Genomic DNA, 18064 nt, shown 5'->3' on the forward strand with positions numbered 1-18064 from the left:
TCATTTTCAATTTTGTTATGTTATCATGACCAAAGGGTTGTATATTTTATTAAAATTGTGACAAATATTTTTTTAACAAAACTACTATGATCAAATTAAAATTATTGCCTGGATACATTTTGATCTCTTTGTGAATACCCAATTTCTTCAAACATAAGCTTGTTCTGTCAGGAGATGGTCTTCATTAAGTTTCTCAGGATAGCGTTGAACATTAAATTTCTTGCAAATCTAATAGAAATTTAAGTTAGTAAACACGTTTTAGTCACGAAAATAAGTTTGTTAAATTACATCGAAAAAAATAAGATAAGGACAATATTTTAAATGTACACTCAATCTGGCTCATTTTAGGACGTTTCTAACATACAAAAAAACAATAAACTTAGCTTAACCAGTTCAATTTATTTAGTTTATTCAGTTAAAAGTTTACTAGAGATACAGGTATGTACACTAAGTTTTTTGGGCTTTAATATGGTTTGCTGGAAATTCAATAAGCATTAATCGTGAAAGTTCAGTTATGTATAAATTGATACCAGAGAAATTATTATTTTTAACTTACCAGCTTTTTGTTTCTTTTGGAATAGACCATGTCCTTGGCAACCTGGAGATGCTCTTTCAAAACTGAGGTCTGCTCATCTTGCTGGCTGTTGTGGTAGCCTTTGTATATCCAGTGGGCTAAGTATGATATGGGGTCTGGCGGCTGTTTTACTGCTATCTCTGCTAGCCCTCTCACTAATTGTGGACACATAGTTTTTTCTAGGTATAGAACATCTTCTGTCCAGTTCATTTCTAAAAGAAAATTTCATCCAGTTTGAAACAGGTGCCTAATATTTAATAACATTCAGACTACAGGAAGGTCCCATAGCTCAGATAGCCATGGCTTTCTAATATCTAATATCTAATTCTAATTCTAATACCTCCAAAGAATTTTAATTCCTACAGGTGTGATACTGTAACTAAACTGATGTCACGCCATAGTTCTGAAGACTTTTAAAATATTGGACAGCTCTGATGAAACTTATAAATGTTTACTTAGGTCCGATAGAAGCCATTGCTCTAAGGTGCAATGAATGGGTGGCAAGTGCCAAACTGTGTGTCTACACGCCTTGTTTTCTTTGGAACTTTGACTTATAGTATTTTTTTCTTTAATGCATAGTTACAGTTTAATGTAGCCTATAGCTACAATTGATTCAATGAGCAATATTGGTTCATATAAACCTCTTGGTTAGACGCTTACTAAAATCGTAATGATTTCTGTACAGTAATATTGGTATACTAATGTTTATATTATATCTCAATAAACGTAACTAATTAAATTAAATCACATAAATAAATAACACAATAAGGGATTGGTAAAACAAAATAAATCACTTGAGTGATTTTACCTGTGAAAACGAAGTTATATTTTTAAAATTTCAATAGGGCTATAGACCTGGACCCGGGACCGATTTACTTTTTCGTTTTAAGGTTCCTAGAGGCCAAAAACACCATCCGTTCAAATTCATATATATATATATGTGTGTGTGTGTCCGTTAGCGCGATAACTCGAGCAAAAATTATCCGATTTTGATGAAATTTGGTACAAACGTGTAAACTTACATTTATTTGAACGAGCGAACCAGCATGATCGGACGATGGGAACGGGGGTTTTATAGGGTAAAAATAGATTTTTCCCATTTTTTACCCTAAAAACACAAAATTTCACAATTTCTTTCTAGACCATTTTGTAGAGCTTAAAACCAATAATTTAGTATATTGAAGCGTTATTATGCACCTAATGGTTACGGAGAAAATTCCAAAAAATTTAAAATTCCCATGTTATTCTTATGGAGAAAAAGTCAACTGTCGTAGTTTGCTTGTTTAGGCCTAGCGCACACGGTCGATTTTTCGATCGGCCGATTAAAAAATCGGCCAAAAATAAATCGCCCTTGATTTATGTATAGGCGCACACGTGGCGATTTTTTAGACGAGAAATTGATTTTTTTGAGTGCGTTTAAGCTATCTTAAAATGGACTTTTGTGCTCTTCTAATTAGAGCAAAGAAAAAAGGAAGACAACTTCAATATTGGGTTCATCCGATAGTAAGCCAGAGACTTTAAAATCGACAGTTTTATAAACTATACACTTTAATTGATGACAGTAAAAAGTTCTTTAATTACTATAGAATGTCTGTTGAAAGTTTCAGTTTTTATTATAACTGCTGTGGCCTTATTAGCAATGAAAACAACACAACTCACACTACTCCTGCGGAGAACAACAAGCGACTGGCCGATTTTTTAGTCGACCGTGTGCGCGGACTGATAACAATCTGTACGTTACAGATTTTCGGGCGACAATCGCCTCGCCTACGAATCTGTGGCAAAACCCAGATTTTAAAATCGGCGCAATTCTCGATCGCCTGTGTGCGCGCTTCCATTCAAATACATGATGCACAGATCAGCCGATGAAATAGTCGCCTCAAAATAATCGCTCGTGTGCGCCTAGCCTTATGAACATATTTTGATCAAATTTAGAAAATAAATTCATTGTATTTAACATTTTACAACAAAAAACCCTTCTTTAACCTCCCTGTTGCAGCAAACCTAAGTACTCGTTAAACTAATTCTATTTAAATAGGGAATAGATGTGATTTTTTTTAGGAGACATTTTAGTTTAAATCCAATCAGGCAAATGGAAATTCGCTAAGTCTGCAGGTTTGCTGTGGCGGGGGTATTTTTTTATACTAACATATTTTTTAATGGGTCTGAAATTGTATGTTACCTATATTAAGCAAAGGAAGGGGTACTTGTTGCTTAAATGTGTCTTTACCTACTAAAAATTCTATTTATAATATTTATGATTTGGGTATGCTATGGAAATGTAGGCTATCTACCTATGTTTATTCAGCAATAGTACGCTCTAAGAGTTACCTATAAGTTGTCTCATTAAACTGTGTAATTCTTCTGTAATTGGATGATTGCGGGACATAACATTTGTACATTTTTATATCCCAGATCACACTTAATAAAATTACAATGTAAAAATCCTTTTACACTAGTAACAATTGTGTCTAAAGGTTCTGTTTTCCCCATTCATTTGGAAGTTCATTCCCCTTTCATGGAAGTTATGTTAAGATTTTGAGAGAAATTAGATTAGGGCTTATGCTACGGTACATAATTGATTTAAGAAATTCAAATTTAAACGTATCAGTTAACTAAGTTTTGTGGCACAAATAGACTGTTTAGGTCGGTTAAATTTGACCCACTATTGTAGCTGAGTTTTTCGGTGAGATTCAAAGTCCAGGCTATCTTTAATTCAACTGTGGTCTTATAGCTATAGTTGAAAAGTGAATTGTTAAAACTTAACACATTCACTACCAGGTAACATAAGGCAACTCATACAGTGGAGTGTTGATGGCTGATTTAGCAACATGTTAAGTTATAACAAAGTGTGAAAGTTACGATTGCAAAACTTACTTCTTAATGAATCTTTTTGATGAAAAAACTTGGAAGATGGAATCATTCTTAGCTCAAAGTCTTTAGCTGGGTCAAAATCGTAACTACGTATGTCTTCTGCATGTTCTTTACCATTCCATGCTTCTTGTCCTTTAACTGTATTGTCACTGACGTGTTCCTCAGCTTCTGCTTCATCTGACATTCCATAATATTCATCTTCTTTAAACTCTTTTCCGATTTGACCTTCTCCACTTATTTTCTCTTCGTCATCTTCTTCCTCTTTTTTATCTTCTTTATCTTCTTCCTCTTTTTTATCTTCTTTATCTTCTTCCTCTTTTTTATCTTCTTTATCTTCTTCCTCTTTTTTATCTTCTTCCTCTTCTTTATCTTCTTCCTCTTTTTTATCTTCTTTATCTTCTTCATCTCCTTCAAAATTTCCACTTACTTTTGTGTTGTAAATTTGATTTTGCTCTTTATCTTTCAAGCTACCCGCAGTTAACAGAGACCCTCTTTCTTCTTCTCTTAATGTCTCTTCATCATTCTCTAAACCACTTTTCTCCTCATTGATTGAACGCTCTCCAGATAATATACGATCACTTGTTTGTTCATCTGTATTTTCTTCTTCCTGACTTTCCAAAACATGTTCAGCATCCATAGGCCTACTGACGTGTTCTTGATCATCATTTTGATCTTCATCTTCGGTTTCCTTCCTATTTGTAGTTTCTTGAATTTCAATGTCTTGCATGGAGTGAATTTTCTCTTCACTTGAAGCATCTTTTTCATCTAATTTTGAAAGCTCAGTTTCACTTTCAACACGAACATCCGTCTGCTCTCCTTCAATAATGCTACTTTTTGGTGTTGTAATAGAATCATCAGGTTGACTTGAATCAGGAGGATGTTTTTCTGAGTGTTTTATTTCTATAGATGGTTCAATATAATCCCTTTCTTTTTCATCTGCCAAGGACAGTGAAAGTGTTGATTGGTGATCCATTGAACGCTGTTGATGAAACAAAATACTGTCTTGCACTTGCACTTCTATTGACCTGACTTCAGGAAAAGCTTGTACTGAAACTGTATCAGCATCTCCTGTTGTAGATGGATGTTGAATCATCTTAGAACTAACCGATGGTTGCAAATCTTTAGTTGGTTCAAACTCTGCACATGGCTTTAATGACATACTTTTTAATTCTTCAAATACTGCATTTACCCTCTCTCTTAGAGTTGGAGAAGCATTATCAACTTTAGTTATTCTTTCTTTACATAGATTGCCATCTGTATCAGCTCCGTACAAATAAATATCCTTTAAATTTTCATTGTGTGGCTGTCTTACTCCTAATAACTTTTGAGAAACTATTGCAGGTTTTTCTGTCTCATATTTCTTGCTTCCCTTTTTTGATTCTTCTAACTCATACTGAATTAACAAGATTTTGTCCTTGTCTCTCTTTTCTTTTTTTAGTTTTACCGGTGTTGACGTGGCAGTAACTTTTAAAGATTTAGATTTAGAGTGTGATTTAGGTTTTTCGGAATGTGGAATGACATCATATAGTACATTTTCATCTGCTGTGTAGTGATTTTCAATTCGTCCTTTACTTCCCTTTGTTTCTGAACGTCTGTTATAGGTTATCTCAGTGATGTTTTCATTTAATTCTTCAACGGTATTAATCTTTAGCTTGTGTTTTTCTTTTAATGTAATTTTATTTACTGTTGTGCCACCAACCTGATTACATTGTGGTACTGGTACATTAATTATATATTTAGAGCTGGATTTTCCATCAATCTGATCACGGCTATGCACTTTTCTAATTTGTATTATTTCATCAAGTTTTCTTTCATCTTTATCTAAAGATTGGGAATTTACAAAGTTCCTTATTTTACTTGGAGTAATTTTAAAGCATTTATTTTGCTGAAGCTTCAGTTTACTTTCCTCTTTGTCCATTTCTCCTTTGTATTTATTTGAATTATAGAGCGACTTTAATACTTTAGATGCTTCTGCTTTTGCTTGGTATCTTGACGTTTTATTTGTATTTGTCATATCAACACTCTTTTTGTCTGAAATATTTTTTTCTGTGCTTGAGGAAGTTAAGTCACTTCCTAGAGATTGTTCTCCAAATTCTTTAGGTATATGGGTCATATAGTACCGAGTATTTTTTGAAGCAATTTTAACAGTTCCCATTCCACCACATTCATTCGGTTTGATTATTAGCTGTTTTGTACTTTCTCCTCTTTTAAGCAACATTAAGTTACTATGTTTTTTCATCAGACTTTTTATTTTTTCCTGTAAATTTGTGTGTGACATATCGTGATCTGAACAAGTCATTCCATGTAGCCTTCGAACAGTTTTGGCCCATGGTGGAATGCATTGGGGATTGTCAAACCATTTGGTATCTTCCACTGTTGTTGAAGATTCAGACCTCGACAATGACTCAGCTGGATGAGTTGTAAGATTTGAACTCAGCTCTTGTGTGTGCTCAATATCTTTAGAGTCAAATTTTATAAAAGATGAATTCTCGCCTGATTCTAGATTTGGTTTGCCATATTGGTTATTTATTACTTCATCTAAACTTTTGTATGAAGATAATGTTTTCATTTGCTCATGTTTGTTACAATATTTTTCAGAATTGTTAAACTCGTTGTCAGTAATATTGGGATTTTGTACTGATGCTGTGATTTGGCTTCTGGATCGTCCTGAATTTAAAGATAATGTTTTCATTTGCTCATGTTTGTTACAATATATTTCAGAATTGTTAAACTCGTTGTCAGTAATATTAGGATTTTGTACTGATGCTGTGATTTGGCTTCTGGATCGTCCTGAATTTAAATTATGAGTTTTTGAACTTTGTGTTGAAATTGGCTCCTCAACAGAGATCAACTCTGAAGTAACACTTGCCAGAGAGGTTCTTGCTTGTGTTTCTCTCTTTGAACCGACTGACCTTTGTTCTGAAATAGAGTGCACAGTAATTCTTTCAATAGATTTATTTTCTTCATTTTTTGATAAAACCTTATGGAAAGACGATTCAAAATCTCTAGTTGTGACATTGATTGAATCTAATTTCGTTCTCACACTTGAACTATTTTTGGATGGAAAATGTGCCGTCTCTGTAAATGATTTTTCTAAAGACCCTAAAGACTTTCTTGGTAATATTTCATTTTTCAAACCTGAATTTGATTGCTTCAAATCCATTTCACTTGTAAACTGAGGGATTGATCCTCCACTTTCTGACAAATCACCATCCATGTCAAAATAGCCTAGTTAGTAGTTATTATGTCAAGGTTATCAGCAAGATAGAATATTTACAATACTGTAAGATAAATTGAAACAACAGCAATGATAATGTATCTGAAATAATACTACAAATCTATTTTGAAACTAAATATGAAACTTTAAAATCTATTTTATTTGCCTCCAATAAACGTTTTTATTGATGTTTTCATTTTATTTTTTAATCTAATAAGTAAATCAGCTGATTGAGTTACTTATAGTGAATCAATGTGTTGAAGTCAAATTAAAAGTGGAAAAGAGATTACAGACTTCTTTTAACAACCCTAATGTGAGTAATTTGTACATTTACCAGTGTAACGGTTAAGAACAGCTCTAAAATGATACATCCATAATAATACCCCTTGAGAGCAAACCTGCAGACTAAGCAAATTTCCATTTTCCTTAATTGATTTTTTTATGTGCCTGGAGATATAGATCAGTACTTTCATAAACATCAGCGTTTGTTACACTGTTTCTATCTCTTGTTAGCAGGGTCTAGTGTTTTTCTAGTGGGGCCTTGGCCTAGTCTACTGTTGTTTATATTTTAATTGTCCATCAACATTTGTTGCAATTGTTAATTTTTATAAATTTTTATCTTAATATCTGTTATCAGTATTTTGTTGTTGGTTTGTTATTCTTTGTTAAATTATCATATTTATTTATAAAATGTATTTATTGTTAAATCACATTCCATACTGTTGGTAATCCACAGAGCTGACACCTAAAAATTAACATATTAGACATGTTATTTGTAATGTCTAGCCTGACTGTAGCCATGCTATATACATGACAATTGTCAATGCATTTTTTGTAATGTCCAATGACAAATAAATATTTCTGATTATTGATTTCAGAAATCAATAACCTAAGTATTACTTATAAAAACAATACTTCAAGGTGAAAATGCTAATTAAGAGTCAATTAACTTTCTCTAAAATAACTGAAACAAAGTACAATATATTTAATTCTTCAGTATATCAATCCAACGGGCCAGTATGCATTTGTGGCGGGTAGACACCATCGCACATGAAGCGTACATGTCAATCCACCACCTCATGAAAAGGAAGGTATGGGGGTTTAGGGAGTGGGAGACAGGGGTGCCCAGAGGGGGGTACTGTGGCGCGTTTGCGCCACAGGAATTTTTGGGGTGGGGACTATTTTTAAGGGATTTTGGGGGGGATATTTAATTTTTGCTAGCTGTCATAATGGCTGTATAATTTTGTACAAGCAGTCCGAAAAAGTGTTTCTCACTAAAAGTAGCTCACTATCAACACCAACATTTTGCCGTTCGTAATTAAGATTGCTTCTAAGAATGGTAAAGCACCTTGTCAGACAACCCTTAATATACCAGTGTAGAATTTTACACGCTATATATGTTTTGTTGGTTCTTTAACTCCACCATAGTCAGGATTTACAAAAGATCCCCTTCTGGAGGTGTCGTCAGTATACGTTACAAACATTTAACACAAAACACGAAACGATTACAGATAGGCTTATCAGTTCACGCGCGTACATTGCCGTCGGCAAGACTGGAAGTAAACTGAATCAGGTTCAGGTTATGACGGACTGACGTGGTCTCTGAATTGTCGTCTGCGTTTTCAACAGCTGATATTGGACTATTGTTATAGTAACTGAGAAGAGTATTGAAAATATAATGGCTTTCATAATTAATTGAGTGTTTTCACTCAAAAATGTTGTGATGTCCCCAATTTTATGTATTCATATATTTCAAACTCCTCAAAGTATTTAAAAATTTCCTTTCGTGCAGTACTATAGAATTTCGAGACCATCATTTATATCCAGCATATAAATTGGTTATTATTGTCAATAGTTTTGAATGGAAAACTCAATTATGAATCCCGTTATATTTTCAACATACTCCGTCACTACAATTAGTCCAATATAAGTTTTTGATAACGCAGACGACAATCCAGAGACCACGTCTTTCCGTCATAACCTGATTCAGTTTACTTCCAGTCCTTCCCGCGGCAATATACACGCGTGGATTGATAGATGTTATCGTTTCGTGTTTTGTGTACAAACGGATTGTCTGACAAAATACGTTCCTACCATTTTAGTCATAAAAGGCAATCCTGGGGCTATCAAAATGAATTATAAGATTACTTCGTCACAAAAACCTTTTGTTCTGGTAACATGGTATTTTGCCCGGCGATTTTTGTAGAAGGCAGCCTGGAAGTGGCGAGCAACAAGTCTGACTTATTTCGTGACTCTGCCTATAATTTTGAAACAATTAAAATAGGTACTTATTGCCAAAGTATTATTAATACACTTAAAGCTGTTTGAATTCTTAATACCCTCTAAACATTAAATCCACCTAATATATTGTACAGTTACAGTACTGTGTTGGAGTAGAGTAATTCACTGAGTATAGGCCTATTGTTGAACGTGTTGAAGACGTTGTCTATAGCAATACTGAGCACATGTTGGCTGACAATACAAATTCGGAATTTTGTAAATTGAAAAACTTCTAATTCAACCATTACTTAGATATGTATTGTTAAATGACGTTTCCTATTAAACATTTAATTTTGATTCTCAATCAGCAAGTTTGTTCTTTGTACCTCAAGTTTACTAAATACTTTAAATACTCGTTTTATGAGGTAAAGGGAAATTGTCAGATAAATTGGTGGGGGGAGGGTAGGTTTAAATAGACGACAACATAAATTGGGGGGACTACTCCTTTGGCTTGGGGGGGGGATTGCGCCTCTGGGTTTAGGGGGGATGGGCACCTCTGGTGGGAGAACCTTTCGCGCCGTTCCGGCCAAACGTCGGGGTTGGTTCGGCAGATTGGCCCTAGCCAGAGGTCTTGTGAAAACTGTGAAGGTATCAGTATTCCCATCTCAATGGGGGCAATGACCAAGAAGGCCTCAAGCTGCAGAATTACCTTGACACGGACCACTGGGCATTTGTCGGGGGAAACTCAAACCCTGACGGAAAATTCCTGGTCATGATAATTGCAATATACAGTTAAAGAGAATGCTACAGACACCTATACCGGTGCGATAGTGACAGGTGCCCTTGGGCTGAATAGGATGACCCTGCTGAAGGTGGTTGGCTTCATCAGCGGCCATCGGGTATTCCGCGGACATATACACAACAAGGGAATTCAAGTTGAAAGCCACTTATGTAGGAAATGTGGAGAGGAGGAGGAGACAGCCTTCTACGTAATATTTATGTAGGCCTACCCAGCCCTAAAGGTCTGTATGAGATCCCTTGGCCTATCGACTGGAGATCAAATGGAAGAACAGGTTCCCATAGTCAAAAGGATCTCATGGTTCACCAAGGACCTGGGATTTGACGGAGAAAGAGGACCTGCGAATGGGGGTGCACATAAAGCTGTTCCAGCTGCGATGCAATCCCATGGTATGGTCACTTGTAAGCCTGGCCCTCTGTTAAAAAAACACCTCATGGATACATAGTGAAGGGTTTGCAGGATGGCACATATTATAAGTATTATGTAAGCTGTAAATGACTGTATATAATTTGTAAGTATCATGTAATTCATGTTTTATAATAATACTAGCTGGCCCGACAGACATCGTCCTGTCCTAATGTGGTTTTATGTCAATGCTCGTTCATTTTCAAGATGAGCTCGTTCGCATGGCTCAATCACGACCTGGTTGAAGTTCGTTTGCTGCTTAGGCTGCGTTTACATTGGAGGCACGCTTGGCAAGTAAAATGGTGGCACACGCTTGGCCAAGCTTGCCCTTTAAAACAAAATTTTAGTAGATTACTGGAAACCGGTGGCGACTTAATCATCATAGTTACAGTGCTCGCCACTAGCAAGCGCACGCTGGGACAAGCGTTAACCTATCCTTGAATAGTGCTTAATAATGCCTGACTGAAAGTTTCATTACAATCTGTCGAGCGGTTTCGGAGTCCATAAGGACAAAACAAACAAACATACATTGAATTATATATATATATATATATATATATATATATATATATATATATATATATATAGATTATGACTTGGCTAATGCAATTTGTTTTGTTAATTTATGGCTTATAAAGTATTTGATTTGATTGTTGCGAGGTGGCGGGTTGGCGGCATCGTATATAGAGCTTCACGACATCCCGCCCCCTATGATAAAAACTGGTGTCTGGCACGTTGTTGTGGTGGCACCTCGCCGCCAAGTCTAGGGTTATAACCATAGCCTCCTCTATATTATATAAAAGAAACTGAGATTTTAATTTGTCGTATTATTAAGGAAAGAAATATAATCCTACAATAATACTGATTATTGATATTGGAACACTAACACACTTAAGTTTCTATAATCAATGGTATCACCTTTAAAAGGAGTTCATAGTATTGAGTATTTGCATAGTTTCATGGTTAAAAAAATTATAGCCTTTGACGATAAAAAGCTGTCAATCCCAGCTGAAACTGTAATTATTGTAAAACAATAAACTTAACCACGGCCGTGAAGATAGCTGTCACCAGCTGTCGCCTAGCAGTTGCGGCGGCTCCCCCACTCCTTCACCCTGGCCCCAAGATAGATAGTCTGTTATTTATGAGAATAGACCACGAACCTCACCTTGCTACTGATTGATTGCACCTACTGTTATTACACATTGTACAAGTATACAGGATTGTTCTTATAAAAAAATATGTAAATTTAAAAAGTGAAGGATCTTTAGGAAAAAATGCTGTTAAAAGAACACAAATACAGTGGTTTATTATTTCACTAGCTGTAACCCGCGGGCTTTGCCCCGTTTAACTTCTTATTATCAAGATTATCTCGTTCGCATGGCTCAATCACGTCCTGGTTGAAGTTTGTTCGCTACGCTCACTCACCTTTAGGCTGGAGCTCGTTCGCTACGCTCACTCGCCTCCAGGTTGAAGTTCGTTCGCTACGCTCACTTACCTTTTGGTTGCAAATTAGCTGTTGTCATAAATGTAAAAGAAATAATAGTGCTGCACCCTGTTGGTAATCCTTGTAACTTAAATGCTATTGAACATCATAGAACAGAACCAACTTGTTTAATTGAAACAGCTGTTAAGATTCAATAGTTCCATTTCTCATAAGGTTAACATGGGAAACTCCAGAGCCACTGGGGCGGAGCCCGAAAGGATTTTTGAAATAAGAATATGCCTATATGTTAATCGGGAATGTGAGCTATCATCATGCCAAATTTCAGCCCAATCCGACCAGTATTTTTCGCGTTCACTTTGTCACAAACATACATCCATACATCCATACATCCATACATCCAAACTTTCTCATTTATAATATTAGTAGGATTACACTATGACCAACATTCATAATTTTCTTACCTTGGCCCTGTTTGATTGAACAAAATTGGATTACTGATTGTACTAGTGTAAATGACTGCTTTTAATAATAAAACATAATAATTGGAATAAAAGTATAAGATGTTGGCGAAAATGGTGTCGAAAACTACCAAATGGTCAAATAATATTTCACATTCAAGATTTCTTTCTTACCATGACTCCGATTGATTGCACCAAATGTTATTACTGATTGTACTTGTACAGATGATTGCTTTTAATAATAAAATATAATTATTGGAATAAAAGTGTAGGATATTTGCGTAAAATGGTACCAAAACCACAAAAATGGTCAAATAATGTGCCACATTTACAAATTATTTTTACCATGACCTTGATTGATTGCACCAAATTTTATTACTGATTGTACAAGTATAGATGATTGCTTTTAATAATAAAATATAATAATTGGAATAAAAGTGTAGGATGTTGGCGTAAAATGGCACCAAAACCACGAAAATGGTCAAATAATGTGACACATTCACAAATTATTTTTGCCAATACCCCGAATGATTGCACCAAATTTTATTACTGATTGTACAAGTATATATGGTTGCTTTTAATAATAAAATATAATAATTGGAATAAAAGTGTAGGATGTTGGAGTAAAATGGCACCAAAACCACGAAAATGGTCAAATAATGTGACACATTCACAAATTATTTTTACCATTACCCCGAATGATTGCACCAAATTTTATTACTGATTGTACAAGTATATATGGTTGCTTTTAATAATAAAATATAATAATTGGAATAAAAGTGTAGGATGTTGGCGTAAAATGGCACCAAAGTCACGAAAATGGTCAAATAGTGTTATACATTTAAGATTTTTTCTTACCATGACCTAGATTGATTGCACCAAATTTTATTACTGATTATACTAGTATATATATGGTTGCTTTTAATAATAAAATATAATAATTGGAATAAAATTGTAGGATGTTGGCGTAAAATGGCACCAAAACCACGTAAATGGTTAAATAATGTTATACATTTAAGATTTTTTCTTACCATGACCCCGAATGATTGCACCAAATTTTATTACTGATTATACTAGTATATATGGTTGCTTTTAATAATAAAATATTATAATTGAAATAAAAGTGTAGGATGTTGGCGTAAAATGGCACCAAAACCACGTAAATGGTTAAATAATGTTATACATTTAAGATTTTTTCTTACCATGACCCCGAATGATTGCACCAAATTTTATTACTGATTATACTAGTATATATGGTTGCTTTTAATAATAAAATATTATAATTGAAATAAAAGTGTAGGATGTTGGCGTAAAATGGCACCAAAACCACGTAAATGGTTAAATAATGTTATACATTTAAGATTTTTTCTTACCATGACCCCGAATGATTGCACCAAATTTTATTACTGATTATACTAGTATATATTGTTGCTTTTAATAATAAAATATTATAATTGAAATAAAAGTGTAGGATGTTGGCGTAAAATGGCACCAAAGTCACGAAAATGGTCAGATAATGTTATACATTTAAGATTTTTTTCTTACCAAGATCCAGATTGATTGCACCAAATTTTATTACTGATTATACTAGTATATATGGTTGCTTTTAATAATAAAATATAATAATTGAAATAAAATTGTAGGATGTTGGCGTAAAATGGCACCAAAACCACGTAAATGGTTAAATAATGTTATAAATTTAAGATTTTTTCTTACCATGACCCCGAATGATTGCACCAAATTTTATTACTGATTATACTAGTATATATTGTTGCTTTTAATAATAAAATATAATAATTGAAATAAAAGTGTAGGATGTTGGCGTAAAATGGCACCATAGTCACGAAAATGGTCAAATAATGTTATACATTTAAGATTTTTTCTTACCATGACCCAGATTGATTGCACCAAATTTTATTACTGATTATACTAGTATATATATGGTTGCTTTTAATAATAAAATATAATAATTGGAATAAAATTGTAGGATGTTGGCGTAAAATGGCACCAAAACCACGTAAATGGTTAAATAATGTTATACATTTAAGATTTTTTCTTACCATGACCCCGAATGATTGCACCAAATTTTATTACTGATTATACTAGTATATATGGTTGCTTTTAATAATAAAATATTATAATTGAAATAAAAGTGTAGGATGTTGGCGTAAAATGGCACCAAAACCACGTAAATGGTTAAATAATGTTATACATTTAAGATTTTTTCTTACCATGACCCCGAATGATTGCACCAAATTTTATTACTGATTATACTAGTATATATGGTTGCTTTTAATAATAAAATATTATAATTGAAATAAAGGTGTAGGATGTTGGCGTAAAATGGCACCAAAGTCACGAAAATGGTCAAATAATGTTATACATTTAAGATTTTTTCTTACCATGACCCAGATTGATTGCACCAAATTTTATTACTGATTGTACAAGTATATATAGTTGCTTTTAATAATAAAATATAATAATTGAAATAAAACTGTAGGATGTTGGCGTAAAATGGCACCAAAACCACGTAAATGGTTAAATAATGTTATACATTTAAGATTTTTTCTTACCATGACCCCGAATGATTGCACCAAATTTTATTACTGATTATACTAGTATATATGGTTGCTTTTAATAATAAAATATAATAATTGAAATAAAAGTGTAGGATGTTGGCGTAAAATGGCACCAAAGTCACGAAAATGGTCAAATAATGTTATACATTTAAGATTTTTTCTTACCATGACCCAGATTGATTGCACCAAATTTTATTACTGATTATACTAGTATATATGGTTGCTTTTAATAATAAAATATAATAATTGAAATAAAATTGTAGGATGTTGGCGTAAAATGGCACCAAAACCACGTAAATGGTTAAATAATGTTATACATTTAAGATTTTTTCTTACCATGACCCCGAATGATTGCACCAAATTTTATTACTGATTATACTAGTATATATGGTTGCTTTTAATAATAAAATATAATAATTGAAATAAAAGTGTAGGATGTTGGCGTAAAATGGCACCATAGTCACGAAAATGGTCAAATAATGTTATACATTTAAGATTTTTTCTTACCATGACCCAGATTGATTGCACCAAATTTTATTACTGATTATACTAGTATATATGGTTGCTTTTAATAATAAAATATTATAATTGAAATAAAACTGTAGGATGTTGGCGTAAAATGGCACCAAAACCACGAAAATGGTTAAATAATGTGACACATTCACAAATTATATTTACCATAACCCCGAATGATTGCACCAAATTTTATTACTTATTGTACAAGAATATATGGTTGCTTTTAATAATAAAATATAATAATTGAAATAAAATTGTAGGATGTTGGCGTAAAATGGCACCAAAACCACGTAAATGGTTAAATAATGTTATACATTTAAGATTTTTTCTTACCATGACCCCGAATGATTGCACCAAATTTTATTACTGATTATACTAGTATATATTGTTGCTTTTAATAATAAAATATTATAATTGAAATAAAAGTGTAGGCCATTTTACGCCAACATCCTACACTTTTATTTCAATTATTATTATTTATTATTAAAAGCAATCATCTATACTAGTACAATCAATAATAAAATTTGGTGCAATCATTCGGGGTAATGGTAAAAATAATTTGTGAATGTGTCACATTATTTGACCATTTTTGTGGTGTTGGTGCCATTTTACGCCAACATCCTACACTTTTATTTCAATTATTATATTTTATTATTAAAAGCAACCATATATACTTGTACAATCAGTAATAAAATATGGTGCAATCAATCAAGGTCATGGTAAAAATAATTTGTGAATGTGTCACAATATTTGACCATTTTCGTGGTTTCGGTGCAATTTTACGCCAACATCCTACACTTTTATTTCAATTATTATATTTTATTATTAAAATCAACCATATATACTTGTACAATCAGTAATAAAATTTGGTGCAATCATTCGGGGTCATGGTTAGAAAAAATCTTAAATGTATATCATTTCATTTAACTATTTTCGTGACTTTGTTGCCATTTTACGCCAACATCCTACACTTTTATTTCAATTATTATATTTTATTATTAAAAGCAATCATCTATACTAGTACAATCAATAATAAAATTTGGTGCAATCATTCGGGGAAATGGTAAAAATAATTTGTGAATGTGTCACATTATTTGACCATTTTTGTGGTGTTGGTGCCATTTTACGCCAACATCCTACACTTTTATTTCAATTATTATATTTTATTATTAAAAGCAACCATATATACTTGTACAATCAGTAATAAAATATGGTGCAATCAATCAAGGTCATGGTAAAAATAATTTGTGAATGTGTCACAATATTTGACCATTTTCGTGGTTTCGGTGCAATTTTACGCCAACATCCTACACTTTTATTTCAATTATTATATTTTATTATTAAAATCAACCATATATACTTGTACAATCAGTAATAAAATTTGGTGCAATCATTCGGGGTCATGGTTAGAAAAAATCTTAAATGTATAACATTTAATTTAACTATTTTTGTGACTTTGTTGCCATTTTACGCCAACATCCTACACTTTTATTCCAATTATTATATTTTATTATTAAAAGCAATCATCTATACTAGTACAATCAATAATAAAATTTGGTGCAATCATTCGGGGTAATGGTAAAAATAATTTGTGAATGTGTCACATTATTTGACCATTTTCGTGGTTTCGGTGCCATTTTACGCTAACATCCTACACTTTTATTTCAATTATTATATTTTATTATTAAAAGCAATCATCCATACTAGTACAATCAATAATAAAATTTGGTGCAATCATTCGGGGTAATGGTAAAAATAATTTGTGAATGTGTCACATTATTTGACCATTTTCGTGGTTTCGGTGCCATTTTACGCCAACATCCTACACTTTTATTTCAATTATTATATTTTATTATTAAAAGCGATCATCCATACTAGTACAATCAATAATAAAATTTGGTGCAATCATTCGGGGTCATGGTTAGAAAAAATCTTAAATGTATAACATTTAATTTAACTATTTTCGTGACTTTGTTGCCATTTTACGCCAACATCCTACACTTTTATTCCAATTATTATATTTTATTATTAAAAGCAATCATCTATACTAGTACAATCAATAATAAAATTTGGTGCAATCATTCGGGGTCATGGTTAGAAAAAATCTTAAATGTATAACATTTAATTTAACTATTTTCGTGACTTTGTTGCCATTTTACGCCAACATCCTACACTTTTATTCCAATTATTATATTTTATTATTAAAAGCAATCATCTATACTAGTACAATCAATAATAAAATTTGGTGCAATCATTCGGGGTAATGGTAAAAATAATTTGTGAATGTGTCACATTATTTGACCATTTTCGTGGTTTCGGTGTCATTTTACGCCAACATCCTACACTTTTATTTCAATTATTATATTTTATTATTAAAAGCAATCATCCATACTAGTACAATCAATAATAAAATTTGGTGCAATCATTCGGGGTAATGGTAAAAATAATTTGTGAATGTGTCACATTATTTGACCATTTTCGTGGTTTCGGTGCCATTTTACGCCAACATCCTACACTTTTATTTCAATTATAATATTTTATTATTAAAAGCAATCATATATACTTGTACAATCAGTAATAAAATTTGGTGCAATCATTCGGGGTCATTGTAAGAAAAAATCTTAAATGTATAACATTTCTTAACCATTTTCATTACTTTGGTGCCATTTTACGCCAACATCCTACACTTTTATTTCAATTATTATATTTTATTATTAAAAGCAACCATATATACTTGTACAATCAATCAGTAATAAAATATGGTGCAATCAATCAAGGTCATGGTACGAAGAATTTGTGAATTTGTCAAATTATTTGACCGTTTTCGTGGTTTTCGACGCCATTTTCGCCAACATCCTGCACTTTAATTTCAATTATCATATTTTTTTATTAAAAAGTAATCATCTATACTAGTATAATCAGTAATAAAATTTGGTGCAATCAATCGGGGTCATGATAAGAAAAATAGTAATCTTGTC

At 32.6% G+C, this 18064-nt stretch overlaps 1 protein-coding gene across 1 annotated transcript; it reads right to left on the reverse strand.

Moving 5' to 3' along the window:
• Positions 1-16: 16 nt before the first annotated feature.
• On the reverse strand, positions 17-6836 carry LOC128985866 (glutamic acid-rich protein-like). Its single transcript, XM_054405821.1, has 3 exons — positions 3452-6836; positions 557-786; positions 17-228 (listed from the first exon to the last, which is right to left on the reverse strand). The coding sequence occupies exons 1-3, from the start codon at positions 6663-6665 to the stop codon at positions 148-150; spliced, it is 3525 nt and encodes a 1174-aa protein (XP_054261796.1). The 5' UTR covers positions 6666-6836; the 3' UTR covers positions 17-147.
• Between the last annotated feature and the right edge of the window lie 11228 nt (positions 6837-18064).

This window comes from Macrosteles quadrilineatus, unplaced genomic scaffold, assembly GCF_028750875.1.
Source record: "Macrosteles quadrilineatus isolate MER2022 unplaced genomic scaffold, UCM_ALF_1.0 Scaffold_1__1_contigs__length_201487025, whole genome shotgun sequence".
Classification (NCBI taxonomy): Eukaryota; Metazoa; Arthropoda; class Insecta; order Hemiptera; family Cicadellidae; genus Macrosteles; species Macrosteles quadrilineatus.